This window comes from Passer domesticus, chromosome 8, assembly GCF_036417665.1.
Source record: "Passer domesticus isolate bPasDom1 chromosome 8, bPasDom1.hap1, whole genome shotgun sequence".
In the NCBI taxonomy this organism is placed as follows: Eukaryota; Metazoa; Chordata; class Aves; order Passeriformes; family Passeridae; genus Passer; species Passer domesticus.
Genome location: NC_087481.1, coordinates 55,963,877 through 55,980,428, shown reverse-complemented (window position 1 = coordinate 55,980,428; position 16,552 = coordinate 55,963,877). Strand labels below are relative to the sequence as shown.

The following is a 16,552-nucleotide window of genomic DNA, read 5'->3' as shown; positions in this document are numbered from 1 at the left end:
TAAACTTAAATGCATTCTAAATTCCAGCAGATCATCATGAAAGAGGAATTTATAGTCTGCAACTGACAACTCTTTGCCATGTCCATTTTTAAACAGCCTCCAATCCCATCCATGGTCATGAGTTAAATACTCAAAATAATACTATAGAATACAGGTTTTAAATTTTAATATTTTTTCCCTTCACCAGAGTGATAAAGTTTTCATTGAAGCCTCCCAGACAATCAGAGCTGATTTCAAGAGCGTGCATTTTTAAATGACAAAAAAGTTATTATGAATAGAAAGGTAACAAGAGATCTTGAACAAAACTGTCTGCTGTGATAGATGGTGGATGAGAAACAGTTGCACACAGGATATTGGAGTATGGTGATAACTGGTAATGTTTTCATTTGCAGGAATCTCTGCCTTCCCAAAACACGGTGTTGATTTCACCAGTAATCATTGCACAGATTGATGAGGAGAAGCCCTCTCTGCCTATGCAGGCCCTGATCCCCCAGCCCAGAGCTTGTCACACAGAACCATCGTGTCCTAACCAGGGCTCATCCATCGTTAGCAGAACATTTCTGGTGCTTCCCAGCCGCTTAGAGATTCAGGCGTCCTTAGAAGACACCATGTCACCGTCAGACTCTCCCAGTCCAAAGCAGTGTCCAGGCCAGCAGAGAGGCTTTGCCTCCATCACTGTCACAGCCAGGCGTGTTCCTGTGGGCTCTGCAGACCTGGCACGTGGCCCTGGGGCTGGCCAGGAGCCCAGCACCGTGTCCCCCACGTCCAGCAAAGTCCCCGCTCTCCTGGAGCGCTGGCCTCCCCCAGCCCACGCAAACCACCCTCCTTTAAAGGCTTCCAAGTCTTGCTCAAAATTGGGTGAAGAACCCCAAAAGCAGCTTTTTGACCCTGGAACCAAGGAGGATGGCGTGGGTCTCCAAAGCAGTGATGGGAGGGAGAAAATGCCACCTTCATTCATCTCCTGTGTCCAGCTCCAGGTGTCTGAGCCGTGTCCAAACACCATCTATTATTTGGACAAGTCGCTCAGCGTGTGCATTGACCAACCTCCAGTTAAATGCCAAAAAATGTACAGATCCACGTTGTCCTTGAGCCTGAAGTGCAGTTTGTCCGGATTAACAGCAGATGGAGTAGATGGCATAGCTAATGGAGAGCCCATGGAGGAGAGAGCTCCAAGGAAGCTCCCAGGAGCACGGGGGGCTCCACTCAGATCCCACCTGAGCGCAGACTTCACGGGAAATAAGGTAAATAAGGAGGAGGAAACAAAGGAAGGACATTTGGGTCGTAAATACCCTTTGCAAAGTGTCTTTGCCTCGGGACTCCCAGCATTTGTGGATATTCCCAGAGGACCTCACAAGGCAGCAGCAGAGGAAGAGGATGAGCAGCCTGGCAGCCACCACGCTGTGTTTTCCCTCCAAATTCCTAGTTCAAGCAATGAGGCAGGTAAGTAATTTCCACACACCTCAGGCTGGTGGAGCAGAGGTTCAGGCTGGAGCAGCCCCACCACAGTGATCCTGTGAGAGCAGATAACAGCAGTCCTTGCTTCTGCAGAGGCTCAGGGAGCTAGAGCACAATCCAGAGGTTTCCAGCTCCAGCATGGCCATGAATATTCACCATGGTAGTGATGTGTGCTGCTCATCAGCTGAGAGAGAAAAATCCCCCTGTGTTTTCTGCATTAAGCCTCTTTTTAAACCATTTATAACAGTATTTTTTTATTATTCTCTCAGTAACCTGCAAGTGCTTATCCCCTGAAAATAATTAGGTTTATCTTTGAATAAGGGCTGAATTTCAAGGTGTGAATTTAAGAAGGAGATGAGTGCGCTGAGCTTGGTTTTGTGCTCCTTGCAATTAAAAATGATCTTGTTTTCAGCTTTTATTTAGAAGGCTACAGTAATAAGCCCAGGCTTTTATACTTAATGGAACCAGGTAAAAGATTTGCAAACCTTGAACACATTTGTTTCCAACCTTTCCAAGCATTTTACAAACATAAAATGTTCTTTGCAGCATTGCTCTTGGGGAAGGGAGAGGGGCCCTGGGGATTGCTCCCTGCCCAGAATGGTGCAGCTCCTGCTGCACTGGGATTTTCCAGCCCTTGGATAACCACAGCTGAGTTTATTGCCTTTCCAGGAAGGCAAGGTGAATGGGAAGATTGTCAATGAGTGGAGTCTGTTTTTTACCAGAAGCACAAAGATTAAACTCACCCCCTCTGTATCCTGCAGCCTTGGGCCACGTTTAATTGCAATTACCCTGTTCTTATATGGCCTTTTTGATCTAAGGGTCAGTGCATGAACATGAGCCACTTCCTAAAGCTCCTCTGTACCTTCATCCTCCCAGTGTGCAAGTGGAAGGAAACAGAAAGGTGAGAAGCCTCACTCTGCCTCGAGGGCTGGGCAAGGTGCAAACTCCTCCCAGCCTCTGCTGCTCTCCCTTTTCCTTGCCTGAAATCAGTGGGATTGTTCCTGCAGAGGCAGAGCCTGACATAAAATATTCCTCAGTTTTCCAAAGCATAATCCAGGCTGTGTGGTGTTGGAGGGGAGAAGCACAGTGGGGAGCAGGAGAGGGAAGATTCCAACCAGTGCTAAGGGGTTTGGGATGGAAATACAAAGGGATGGCACCAGCAAATGAAACACTTCATTGTGTACATCCTAATTTTGAATATCAGGGAATATCACTCCATGGGAAGTGTTATGTATTCAAGGCTTTGTTCAACGCCATCTAAGGTTTCTCTGTGATAAAGCAGATTTAAAACTGAGCCTTCCCCGGGCTTAGTGATGCCATGGTGGCATGGAAGAAGCACTTTTACTAGAAATAATTAGAAAGTGAATTGGGAGGTTGCTCATGGTTCCATAGTTTTACTGAAAGGAGGAAATTGGTGAAGTAAGGAGCTGAGAAATACTGGTTTGTGATAAAGGACTTCCACCATTTGTGTACACAAGACTATAGGTGTAAATAAACATGGGAAGTGTTACCTTTCAACTGCTTCCACCTTTTGTGTGGGCCATAATGTAGAATGCAAAGATATACATTTCTCTTGCTCAGACCCTTTGTAACGTGTAAGGAGGTGTTTATCAGCTTACTACAACTTTCCTGTGTGAAAATTACATAAACAACCAGAATAATGCTCCCAAACAACAGCCTTTCTCAGCAGGGTCATCCAAGTAATGAGCTCGTGCACAGCTATCAACCATTAAATGGGACAAACCATGAGAAACCTGGTAAAATGCATGGGACATCCACACTGGTCCTCAAAATGAGAGAGAATTGTGTGATTTTAACCTGGGAGATATGAAAAACTGAGTCCTTTTTACTTCTGGACTGGGTGGAGTGAGGAGGAGAAGTATTGGTATGAGATTATCAATCACAGACTCATTTATGTTTGACAAGACCTTTAAGACCATCCAGTCAAACCAGTCCCCAGCACTGCCAAAAAGACTGACCCATGTCCCCAAGTGCCAGATCCAAAGGGCTTTTGAATACCTTTAGGACTGGACAACCCTTTTGGAGAAGAACTTTTATCCCATTCTAGATTCCCAGTTATTTTGGATGTTTTTTCCTCTGCTGTTTACTAATTCAAACCCGTTCCTGTTAAGCTTTGCTCTGTTCCATGTTTATGCAATGAAATGTTTGTGAAATGAAGTGTTTAAAAAGAAAGGAGAACCAGCAAAGAAGGGACGGTGAACAAGTTTTGCCACAGTGTTCGTGCTTTAACTCAGTTATCTTATGGATGAGGTAACTGCAGAGAGCACTTTGTCCATTACATTTCTGATGACCCAGAAAGTTGGAGTTTATATTGGTTTGCAGCTGTAGGCAAGAGCTTCCTGCCAGCAGAAATACAAGTGGTAATAACATCACTATGCTGAAAAAAAAAAAAGAAAAAAGAAAAATTACTTTCAAGGCTACACTTCTCTGTATGAAATCTGTAAATGCAGTTTCCAGGATGTATAGGTTGCTTTATTAGGATCTGAGTTGGAAGGAGCTCTCAAATACTTCTCTGCTTTACAGGTGCTGGGGCTGGGTTTGCTGTTTCCTCTAGGCCCAGTTGAGTGTCTTTTTCCTAATCTTTTGTGTGACTTCACTGCAGTAATGATGACTCTACTTACTGTATTACTCATATTATTTCATGTCCAAATCCAACTGTTCAAGACTTGGCTTTACATGGACCTGGATAACTTAATCTAAGGCCCTTCTTTCAGCAGGAGGCTGGGCCAGGTAATCTCCAGAGTTAGATATTTCCACCATGTGCCACATATGAAAAGGATGCTTTAGGGTTATTAATGAAATGTAGATCTTGGGCTCTGCTCGTGGATGGGAATTACACTTGGAAATCCAAATCTCTGGGACTCAAGAGTTCAAAGCCATGGTTCATGCTAGAGCATCCCAAGGATGGAATATGATATTTCCCCACTGTGGACTCTATCTTCTATTGGCTCCACGGCTTTGAGCCTTTCCTTCCATTATCTGGCAAGAAATGGGATTGTGAGTGCTGGAAAATCCATGTTGTACATGAAGTCAGACTTGAACCGTGGGAGGACAGAGCCGTGGGACAGAACTGTGTTTATTTTTAGTGAGTGGCCAACGTTTCCATCCCTTGGGCAGCTGCAGGAACGTGTGAAGGGTCCCACTGGGGGCCACATGAGCCACCCACCTCAGAGATATGGCCAAGGGCCAGCCCAGGCCAAGCTCCACGAGGTCCCTGCCACGGGTGATCGATGTGCATCACCCTGCCTTTGGTCGCGGCTTTTAACAAGCTGTCAGAACTTGCTAACGCTGCTCTTAGGCAATGCTGCAATTTCCTTTCCTGTCTGCAGCTGATGTCTCATAAATACAAGGTAAGTTAGAAATGAAAAGATTAGTCTTGTTTCTGCTGAAGACAGGAACATTTTTAATATTAATTTCTCACCTACCCTTCATGAAGAATATATTCCCCATGAATATCTAGTTCTTCATCCATCTTTCACTATCTATTACCCTACTGGGCACTAGGCTGAATTATTAAAAAGGAGAAAAAAGAAGAAAATGGAACAATTTTAAATTCTTTTTGACCTCTTGATTAAACAATATCATCACTTTTCTAGGGAAGATTATAAATGCCAACATCTAAATTTATCCATTTGAGCTTAGATAGCAGTAAACTTCACGCCTGAGCGCCTTCACACATCTCAGCTATTTTCTAAACCAAAATATTTCCTGCTCACCTCTACACTTTTGTTCATGTTTTGTTGTCATACCCAAAACTGATGTAGAGAGATATTAAGGAATAACAACTGAGCTGGAGAGTGAATCCAGTCTGGGTGGTGGGTGCTGTGCTGTCCCTGTGCCCTGAGTTGAGGTGCAGATGTGCAAGGAGGGTGGGGGAGATGACAAGAGGAAAAATCATGAATCACATTCCCATGTAAGCCACCCAAAATTAGGGACACCGGGGTTATAAGATAATCATCAGCCACAGTGTGGCCATAGGACCAGGGCAGTGACAATCCCTGTGCTGGGCACTGCTGAGGGACCTCAGATCCTGGGGTCAGTCTTGGACAAGTGAGACCTGGAGGGGCTGGGGTGTGTTCAGGGAAGGCTACAGAGCTGGGGAAGGCTCTGAGGGAGCTGGGAAGGGGCTCAGCCTGGAGCAAAGGAGGCTCAGGGGGGCCCTTGTGGCTCTGCACAGCTCCTGCCAGGAGGGGACAGCCGGGGGGTCGGGCTGTGCTCCAGGGAACAGGGACAGGAGCAGAGGGAACGGCCTCAGGCTGGGCCAGGGCAGGCTCAGGGTGGATATTTGCAAAAATTTCTTCATGGAAAATTTTTTCAGCCCTGGCACAGCTGCCCAGGGCAGTTTGGAGTCCCCATCCCTGTAGGGATTCAAAAGCCATGTGAGGGGCCCCTGGGGACACGGGGCAGTGGCAGTGCTGGGAATGTTGGAGCCAAGCGCAGAAGGCCAGGGAAGGTCGGTTCCAGCCAGAAGGGTTCCGTGGTTCCGTGCTGGAGGGGATGGCACACAATGGGGTGGCTGTGATGAAACTGCTCAGCAGTGCCTGAGCCCTGGGAGCTGTCCTGCCTCAGGGGTGTCCAGGGCAGCACTCCCAACGTTCCTCTTTGAGAATTCAGGGATGAAATGTTCGGGAGGGGAGGGACGTGGTCACAGCAGTGAACATGGCCCATCAGAGACTCGGTAATGCAGCTGCTTGTACCTTTTCCCAAAGAGCGTGGCAGGTGACTTGAAAGCATAATTTGCTTAATTAAAACAACCCAAGGCAGCGAGTGGGGAAAACTGAGGTGGGATCTGGGGCTTTGGGTTTGTTGAATGGCCCCAGATGATTACAAATTTCTGTTTCCTTCTTGAATTTACTCATTAACAAGTGCTGAAGTCAGCAGCATGTTTTAAAGTAGTAAATAACTGGACTTCAATTTGTATCTATTTTAATTTTTTGATGCATATATGTATATTCCTACTCGTACTGGGGTAAAGTCAGAACAGCTGGTGCTGTGGGACTTTGATAAGCTGCTACCTGCAAAGCAAAAATATATTTTTGTTTTAAATACACACTGAAGAGCTCCAGGTATTTGAGACATTTATGTATCAAGAAAATCTTGTGGGTCACCTTTAAACTAATATATCAAGCTGGTAACAGAATGGGCTAATTAGGAAATCTGAAGGCTATAACTAATATTTACTTTCATTAATTAAATAGTATTTCAGGTGCTACGATGAAGGAATGTGGCCTGTTGTTCTCACCTCATCTTCTGTAATTGTTCTTTCTCAATTTCTCTGTTTATGGGAAAGTCACCATGCAATGAGCAAGAGTACAAGATTTGTATGTGTGTAAATACATATATATATATATATATATACACATGAACAAGATATAATTAGAGGAAAGCAGTTCCTGACAATATGGAATTTATTGTGTAGAAACTTGAGCAGCTCCAGCTGATGCTAATTAACTCTCCACCCTGCAAATGTGTGCAGCAGAACTGGTGGTGAAGACAGGAGAAATATGAAATATGGCACAGGAGATTTTACTTATCTTGCACCTGCTAAGCACAAGGAGCCAAATCTTCAGCTGATGTCAACCAACTGAAATCTCTGCCTGTAGAGGAGTGACACTGATTTACACCAGCCAGGAATCTGGCTGGGGATGTTACTGACTTGGCATTATGGACACAGCAGCTGGTGCTGACTTGTTAAGAACAAAGGACCACATGCCAAAAAGCCCATTAAAAGGAGCTCCTTTGATGTTTCACTTCATCTGGGATAAATTTAAAATGGAGGAGGCTGTCAATTTTCCTTAGTCTAGACATTCTGTGTCACTGGTCCGTGTTACACTGAGGTGTGACCTTCATGTGCTGCATCCCCAGAAAATGAGGATTCAATCATTGCAGGTGTTGAAAACTCGAGTGAGGAACTGGAAATCCTGTTGCAAGTGACTCTGGAAGGTGCTGCCGGCCTTTGAGACAGACCCCAGCCTGTGTGATGGGCCAGAGCAGTTGCCTCTCTTTATCCTGGAGCTTTTAATTTCATTTGTAGAAATAAGGGGATACTTCTTCTGTTCTGGAGGGCCCTTTTGCATTTTTTAGAGGAGCAGCTCTTCAGCTTTGCTCTCTGTCTCAAAGGTTTGCTGCCTTCCCCATCATCTGGTGGGACAAAGGGTGTAGGAGAAGGAAGGGATCAGCAGGAGGGGTGTTCTTTGATATTCCACTCCTTTAAACTACTTATTTATGAAATCAGGAGACAGATGTGGTGACCTCCTGTCCTGCCATATGGAGGCAAGGATGCTGAGGGCTGTGTGAGCCAAAGCTGGTTTCCAGTGACAACGCTGTGATGTCACAGTGTCCCTGGCTGAGATCATTGTCCTGTGGAACCAATTGTTCTTTATCAATTTCTCTGTGGCTTAAGGCAAGGAGCAGCCAGAGGTGGTTGGATCTTCTTGGGGTTTGTTCGTTTCTTTGGGGTTTTCTTGTGGATTTTTTTGTTTGGTTTTGTGTGTTTAGGAGCATGATCATAAAATAATTTGACTGGAGTTGAAGTTCCCTTCAGGAAATGGCCTTTGAGGATTAAAGGCTCAATTTTCTGTTATGGGACATAGCAATGAAGCTGTTGGGTAGGAAGGCCATTGTTTCTCTGGAAGACAGAAGGATGTCTGCCCTGTTAATGATGATGCAGAACACATTTTTAAGAGTGAAACTTTTTAATTGGATTTTCCCAAAGATGTTTGTGTTGTCTGAAGATCCAAGTTAATGTCCAGCATATGAAAACTGAGGGTTTGATTCTGCCACTCTTTTCCATTTTGGATTCAATGATTTAAAGGTCTTTTCCAACCTACACCATTCTGTGATTCTGTGACATTTCTATCTTGAGCTGTCAGAGTTGGTAAGAATGTGAGACAATTTGAAGTGAAAGACTGGAGGGTACAAGTCACTCGTTAGCACTCCAGGCCAGCAGCAGGGCCGGAATACCAGAGTCATTAAAATAATGATTAAAAGAGATGGGCTCTGTGGATTCAGCGACTGCATTATGCCACTGGAGTAAAGAGCCTCATTTTCCCCTAATTCACACTTGGTTTAAACCAGGAACGACTCTTGTACAGTCTGTGAAATGAATACTTGGCTCAGCCTGGCTGCGGTAAATTATCAGAAGGAGCTGAACTAGGTGCCTCGGACATGATGAGAATTCCAAGTGGCCCAAACCTTTCTTACCCTGCAAATCACCATTTAAATGTTCTGAATCATCCTGAACATTTTTTTTTCCCAAGTCACACTGCATCAGATTACTCCTTGAGTCACTACAATAGTGTCTGATGGCTTCTAGCGTGACGTCCTGGTAACGCAAACACGGATTTCTAACTCGGAGGTTTTGGGTCTGTGGCTGTTACAGGGAATGTCTCGAAAGTACAGCAGTAAATATTTTTTCCTTTCATCCTCTCCCAGCTCATAGGAGGGTAAAGGGAAAAACGCTAGTAAAATACACAAGCACTGTAGCTGAGCAGCTGGATACTGGGAGCTCCCTGGTGGGAGCAGTCACCTCAAATCGTGCGGGTGGGTTATTGCCTGTCCACTAAAATACCCTGCTGCAGTCATACCCTCTCATGATTCCACGTGTAAGGTGATGTCCTGCAGGTGCCAGGCAGGAACGTTTCCTTCTCATTAAGGTTGGAAAAAGTCCTCCAAGATCACCAAGTCAAACACCACCATGCCAACTAAACCATATCACCAAGCGCCACATCTACTCCTTTTTGGAACGCTTCCAGGGATGCTGACTCCCCCTGGGAAGCCTGTTTCTGGGGTTAACCAGTCTGTCAGTGAAGAGATTTTTCCTGCTGCCCAACCTGAACCTGCCCTGGTACAACTGGAGGCTGTCAAATTGCAGGATTTTCCTGCTGCAGCCGCTGCAAACCCTCCTTCCACCAAAACTCTCCATGGCAGCCAGACTGGGTGCAGCACGCTGGTCCCCATTCCCTCCCTGGAATAAGTGATGTTCCCTTGTTTAACACCAAGGGAGAAGGTCAATTAATTATTTGCAGAGTGCTTGGAGAAAATAAATTGGCCGTCAGCAGGGAGAGGCTGATTGTTAGGGGCTGGTGATTAGCTGGGTTTGGGATTGTTTGCTCTGAAGCCACTACAATAATTTTGCCCAAAGCCTTCTGTAAACAAGCTGTTTCTTGACATTAAGAAGCTTTTCCTACTTAGGACTGATTATAGGTTTGAAGCCTAACAGCTCTTAGGTACACTTTCTGTTTTAAATGATTACATCTTTCTACAGTCAAATATTAGCTTTTGCCAAAAGAAAGCTTCTTCCTTTTGAGAAATATGGGCACAGCTGTCAACATGGTTTAAAAAAAAAAACAAAAACCAGAAAGAAGTAGCTAGGAAAAAGAGAATGTTTTTTGTTAGAGATAATTTTTTAATCTAGACTCTTAGCTTGAGGTGTTATTGATATAGTTGAGATAATTAAGCTTTATCCCCACCAGGCAGGGCTGTTTGAAGAAGCATTAACACAGGTGCAATGACACATTCATTGGGAGGAACGGGCTGGCTGAGCCTCTCTCCTCAAGCCAGCAAAGTTACCTTGACTTTGGATCTTGACAATTCTGGGAACGGAGCTGAGGACAGGGTCCAGCCCTGTTTCTCAGGATCCAGCGCCAGGTTTTTATTGAAAGGTGAATCAAGACCTTGTTAAACATCACATTTTGAACAGGGAGCATGGGAAGAGCCACATTACCAGGAATTCAGGTAGTTTCCATGGATGTTAATGCTGAGCAGCAGCTGATGCTTCCTCTTGCAAATGAGTCATTTGAGAAGCATCAGGAGGCAGTTTGGGACAAAAGTCTCATTGCTGGTCAGCAGGAATTTTAGTCAAAACGTGAATTTTGTGGCACCCCTGGCCAACTGCAGCTCATTGGCTGATCACAAGTGATGCCTTTTCCTCGGCAGCCATCTGAAAAATAAATCCTCCATCCTACCTTGCATCCCTTGACAAACCCTGGCATAACTAATAACGCTGTCGTGGCTCTCAGCGTTTCCATTTCTCTGGGTTACCAGGCTGCTGAGATGATGTGCTCTGTTTGCTCACATCTAAGATTGCGTGGCTCAGCTGCGCCAACCCTTGATTCATGATAAGGGCTGAGCCATCAGTCTCTGTCAGACAGAGGCTGGAGTCTTGCTTGGGATTATGGATGGCTGCTTGAGGCACGTGTGGGTCTCTACAACTGCTGGGTCTAAATCTTGAAGGAGGCAGAAGTTTCTTGTATTTGAGGAATGTTCATTGCTGCTCCTGTCTGCTTGGGGTATTGGCAGCATCGGCTCCCAGCACGGAGCTCTGGGAGAGCTCAGCAGCTCAGGATGTGGGGCTTTCATTAAATTAAAACAAACCCCCCACAGGTGGTCTGCAGTGCAAAGCTACCTCCAGTGCTGATGTCTGATCTCATTAGGGACACAGGGAACCAGCTCAGAGTGTCCCCTCCCCTGCCACCTCTGGGGCTGACTTGGTGGCCAGGCAGGATTTGTAGCCCTGCCTCTGCTAAAATGAACTTTCGCCAGTTTCAAAGAAGCACTTTGTCACAAATCATCAAAAATCCACACTGGAACTCTGAGAAGAGTGCTATATTCAAGGATGAAAAGCTGAATTATCCTGCTGTAAAGTGAAATGGGGGGAAAAAAGCAGTAACAATGGAACAGGGGATGTTTGCCTGGATTGTGTGTGTCTCAAATTTAACCTGCTGTAATGCAGGGTCACTTCCCGTTAGCAAAACCCCCTGAAGGGAGAGAGGGGGAAATGTAAAAAGATACTTTACAGTAAAACAATATAGTTATTTTACTTAAAGATCAAGGATTCTTTTTTTTTTTTTTTTTTCTTTAAAGGAGCTTTTGAAAACCTACCCTTGGTTTTACAGAATATTTTAAACTCCTCCTATATGGTATGGTTTTCACTAAGTCATTATTTAAAAACTGAGCTGTTGTCATCTTTCTTCCACAGGGCAAAAATTACTCTTCTCCAGATGTAATTATGACTTTGTTCCTTAAATTTGCTTCTATAAGCAGCTGAACTTTTACAACTACAACCTATACTGGCTGAGTGTTATTAATGGAGTCATTCTGCTTTCTGTTTCTTTGAGTTTTGCTCTCCCATATCTCCCAGAGCATTACACTTGCATGTCTTTGTTCATTGGTTTTAAAGGCTTTCCTCAGCTGGGATAATAGAAAAAACATCTATTTCTGGTCATCCAGTTGCAATTCTGGCTATTCTCAGTGGGGCATATATATTTCAAGCTGGGTTGGTGGAGGGATTTAGATATACAATTCCAGATAGTCTTAATGAGAGTAGCAGTCCTAATTCCCCACACAGAATATTAAAAATGGGTCCAGGGTGTACAGAGTGAAACGCTGTGATCTTACCTTTAAGTACCTTTGCCTTGTTCTTTTTTTTTTTTTTATAAATTCCTAAATATCATTTGCATCTGTGTTCATTAAAGTAACTGAGAGCTGCCTTGAGGATGAGGGAGTTGATTTTTGGAGCCCCTGTCTGGTTTGCTTTGCTCTGTTTTCCTGGGGATTTTGCTCCACCTGGGTGCACCTTTGGAAGGGAAAGGTTAATTCAAGAGGGAGCTGGAAGAAAGAATTTAGCAAATTGACTCTGTTATTACTCTGATTGCCTTCAGTGTTAGACAAGAAGAAGATGCATATTTTTTTATTGCCTTAATTAACTACCACCACAAAAAGTTCCCCACCATACTGTGAATCTAATAAGGATTAAGATTTAGTTAGAATATTAGAACCAGATCCACAAGGAAGACGCCTTTCATGCAGGAAGGACGTGTTGATTTTATTCCTGAATTTCATCAGGAATCATGGGGGGTTTTTTATTTCTTTCTCAAGGCAACCTTTTATCATAAAATGCTAAGAAGCATCCATCCCCTTTTTTGTAATTTTTGGGCCCATTCTTAGTTTTGTTCATGCATTTCTTTTCCTTCTCTCCTAATCCACATCTTCATAGGGATCCCCCAGGCCTTGTTGGGAGGATGCCACTGGTGGAGTTTCTTTCAGCAGGGAAGTGGTGCAGAGAGGAGAGAAGGTTTTCTCCATTTGCACAACGTGTAAGAAATTTCCTGGAGCTTAATTGTCCATTCTTGAAGGTTGCTGTACTTACACTTGGAGCCAATATCCATGGAGAGCTAGTCTGGTAGTTAGGAGTAAATGGGGTGCGAATACTCCAGGCAGCTCTTCTTTCTTGTGTTCAGATCAATATTCTGAGTTAGAGAGGAGAGAAGTGACTTGGAGCCTTCTCCTTCCCTCACTCTGGTCTCCACTCTTTTACCCTTCTCCCTTACAGCCCATTTTGACCCCCCTGATGACTCCTGCTGATTTTGGGGAGCCCAGCAGCAGCAAACAGCCCGTCCTGGGGACACAGCATTGCCTTGAGCAATTTGACAGTGAAGCTGTTTGGCTTCACAACACACATTTGCTGCACAGACCATTTCTTGATATGAAGGCAAATTATCTCCCACTGTGATGCTGCTATGGATGAGCAGAAACTCTTTCCTCCTTTCCCCTTTCTTCTCTTCTCTGTTTACTGCTGGCCACTAAACTATATTTTAATTTAAAAGGTGATTTAATGAGGTAATCTGTTTTCCATTCAGGTTCTTCCTGTGGCTTAGCTCCCCTCCTTTTTTCCCCCTCTATCCATCTGATTTCTTGGCTGCCTGAGTGAAAGGCCTTCCTCCCCTGCTGCTCTGCAGTTACTCAGTGCTACCTGCTGCTTTCTTCATCTTCTCCTACCCCACTGCTTGTTCCTGCCTCCTCCCACAGCCACCCTTTGAGTCCACGACCCCATTAATCTGTCCTGGTGGTTTTTCCCCCTCTCTGTGCCATAAGACATTTTTCTGTGGCTGCAGGAATGGCATTGGTCAGGGAACAGGTCCATGGATATGCAAGAGCTCTGAGGGGATGCACAGAATTGAGTCTGTCCAGTTTCTTGAGAGCATTTGCATCAAAACTATTTCCATACTAAAAAAGAGCTTGGTTGTGACAAAAGATAAGGGAGATATTTGCAAGGGATGAAAAGCACAGAGAAAAATGAGTCAGAGAGCAGGAGAGCTTGGATGCTACTCCAGAGTTTGGGAGCTCTCTTGCTTTGACCAGATTTTCTGTAGGGGTGTGAAACTGCTTTGGATGGGGTTCATCTCAATGAATTTAATTAAAAACAAGGTTTGTTTTTTTCTGTTTGTGCTGATCTTCAGGGATCCCTCACTAGAGGATCCCCTGAGGAGCTGACTCCTTCTCACTGTACACAGTTACAGAAAGGAGCTCAAGATGTTGTGGTTGGAGTCGATGATCTCAGAGGGCTTTGCCAACCTAAACAATTCTGTGGTTCTGTGCTCCAAACTCTGATCTAGAGGGAAAGGGAAAACCAGTAAATGCTGTATCTTAATGCCTCTGATTTCCTCAGAAATACTGGCTCGCCAAACAGAGACATGAGTCAGTCAGGTCGCTAAAATGCATAGGAGGTCATCATTTTGTGGAAAAGAATATTTCTTATCTGTTGTGAGTGGATTAAGGATTGGGAAAGTGAACTGAAAACTTCCCACACAGCAGGGTCTGATTTTAGACTTTGAGATAAGGAAGTGTCAAACACAGAATCATAGAAACACAGAATGATTTAGGTTGGAAAAACCCTTCACGATCATCGAGTCCACCCCAGCACTGCCCATCACTAACCCATGTCCCCAAGTGCCACATCCACAAATTCTTTACAAATTCTTTAAATCCCTGCAGTGCCATCTCCCCCTTTGTCATGAATTGGCTCAAAGGAGAAAAACCCTTCTAATCTTCACTCGCTCTCAACCAAGACATGGGAAAGAGCAGAGAAAGAATTGTGTTAAATCTGCTTTTAATAAAGACAACAAGAAAGGTGAAGGAATCTTTACAATGGCCTGGAGTGACAGGACAAGAGGAATAGCTTTCCACTGCCAGAGGGCAGGGATAGATGGGATTTTGGGAAGGAATTGTTCCCTGGGAAGGTGGGGAGGGTGCCCAGAGCAGCTGTGGCTGCCCCTGGATCCCTGGCAGTGCCCAAGGCCAGGCTGGACAGGGCTTGGAGCAGCCTGGGACTGTGGAAGGTGTCCCTGGCCATGGAAGGGAGTGGAACTGGATGTTCTTTAAGATACATTTCAATTGGAAGTGTTCCAGGATTCTAGGATTTAAAGTTGTTTAAACCTCATCAAAATCATTGTTGTGGGTTCAGTGGTGGCTGTGATGAAAGCCAAGGCCTAACAAGTTTTTGGATCAGGGTTTTGACCCTTCTCCAATGGCGTGGTTGCCTCAGAAGCATCTCCCACCCCCAGCATTTCCAGTGCCCCATTCTGGCTCTGTGCAAAGCCATAGCAGGAACCAGCACCCATAACATCAGTTTTTGATGAGAAGGACATTGCTCAGCCCCTACCACTCCAGGATCCTGCCACGCCAATAAAAATCACATGGATTAGAGGGCTGAGAAAAAAAAAATTCCCACGTTATAAGATGATTTTTCTGTTTTCCACAGGAACACCAATGCTGTTGGGAGGCAGGAAGAGGAGCAGCACAACAACCCCTGGCCCCCTTCCAGTTGCAGCCTCCAGAGAAACCCTTGCTGCTGCTCCTGATGGCTCATCCAGCAGGGCAGATCCCTCCAAAGACACCTCCAAACCCAAAGAGATCCAAGCACAGGGTGTCCTGAAACCAAAAATGTCTGTCTCCAGCAGTGTGTGCAGCACAAAGGCGTCATCAAGAATCCTCTGGGAAGAAAATGTTCACGGGCAAAAGCAGCTCCTAAAAAGTAAGGTACAAATCCTACTGTGGTTGTCAGGAATATGGTTTCAATAATAAGATGAGATCAGTCTCAAAGAAAAAAAAGTGAAATAATGGAAAGTCAGGCCATTTTTGTCCAGCTTTAAGTGCTGAGCGTGAGTCATCTGGTGAGAGATCAGTCAGCTGATCTGACTGTATACATTGCTATGGTTCATAGAAAACAAGATTTAAATGACCAAGATAGGCTTAGATCCCCAAGAAAACCTTGAAAAAGCATTAGAATTGCAAAGCCAAGCAGCCCCAGCCTAACCAAGTAATACCAGTAGTGAGGTTATTTTTATAACCTTGTTCTGATATCTTTCTTTGACTCCTTCAACCTTTTTTTTTTTTTTGATACAACAGCCTGAACTATGATTATTAACAAGATTTAAGCATGTAAAACATAATTTCTTTGGTTCAGCTATGTCTGGGATGTCTTACTTCCAACATTAATTCTCACAGCTAAAATGCAGATGACACCAGCAGCTGTATTCATGCACCAGGTATTTTTGCAAAAGACAACTGAGATTAATTTGGATTTAGTGTCAATATGTTTGCAAGAAGCTTATTCCTTAAAAATGTTGTAATGGTCATAGAACCTTTTCTTCTTACAGCTGTCTTTTCTGAAGGGAATTTTTTGCAGGCAGGTAGGCAAAATTTGTCATCACTGAGCATAAAGCTGCTGAATGTCACACATTTGGAACTCTAAATGCTGTTTTCAGTGCCTGAAGTTAAATCATGGCATTCCCCTAACTGAAAGCTACTTTGTTTTACAAAAGTGAAGCATCCACTGAGATCTGGCAAAGCCCAACTTAATCCACACCTCTAAACCTGGCTTAGGGAGGAATTTAATTTCATGTTCACAGGTTTCAAGGTTTATTCCAAAAAGTTGGTGAGAACAGTGTTATGGAGGAAATGCAGTTCAGGCTTTTATAAGGCAAATGTACCCAACACAGATCTTTTTAATATGTTTTTTAAGTACAATATAATATGTACAATATGTCATAAAGAGGAAAATATTTTAAGTTTATTGTAACCAAAAATTGAAATAAAACAGTAACGGGCTTTATTCCCAGATATTTAGTTCTAGAAATCAAGTTATTTGGCAAGGAAGGAGCACTCCAGTGTGACTTTTCAAACAGTTCATATGGAGCCCTTCCGAAGTTCCTTTGTTATTTTGGATTCGTTCTGTCCTCTGAATGAGAATCTGATTTTTGAGCACACAGCCTCTTTTGGTCCTAATTTGTGCAGG

The 16,552-nt window shown here is 44.2% G+C and overlaps 1 protein-coding gene and 2 long non-coding RNA genes across 9 annotated transcripts in view; 2 read left to right on the top strand and 1 right to left on the bottom strand.

Annotated features, from left to right (window-relative positions):
* Positions 1 to 16,552, top strand: part of C8H10orf90 (chromosome 8 C10orf90 homolog) — a 97,031-nt gene that overhangs the window by 68,144 nt on the left and 12,335 nt on the right. For 5 of the 6 annotated variants that reach the window (XM_064431578.1, XM_064431575.1, XM_064431574.1 and 2 more), the window contains 2 exons: positions 393 to 1,440; positions 15,017 to 15,289. In XM_064431578.1, coding sequence (XP_064287648.1) covers positions 474 to 1,440; positions 15,017 to 15,289 — 1,240 coding nt within the window. In that variant the 5' untranslated portion in view covers positions 393 to 473. Of the gene's footprint in view, positions 1 to 32; positions 283 to 392; positions 1,441 to 15,016; positions 15,290 to 16,552 lie in introns of those variants that run through there. The other variant, XM_064431576.1, reaches the window with a different exon arrangement.
* Positions 3,535 to 5,753, bottom strand: LOC135306942 (uncharacterized). Of its 2 annotated transcripts, none has more exons than XR_010367676.1 (4): positions 5,193 to 5,753; positions 4,902 to 4,981; positions 4,643 to 4,812; positions 3,535 to 3,853 (listed from the first exon to the last, which is right to left on the bottom strand). It is a non-coding gene; the product is annotated as an uncharacterized LOC135306942 (long non-coding RNA). The 2 variants fall into 2 exon arrangements; XR_010367677.1 differs by having other exon boundaries at positions 4,643 to 4,805.
* On the top strand, positions 5,959 to 7,219 carry LOC135306943 (uncharacterized). Its single transcript, XR_010367678.1, has 2 exons — positions 5,959 to 6,195; positions 6,953 to 7,219. It is a non-coding gene; the product is annotated as an uncharacterized LOC135306943 (long non-coding RNA).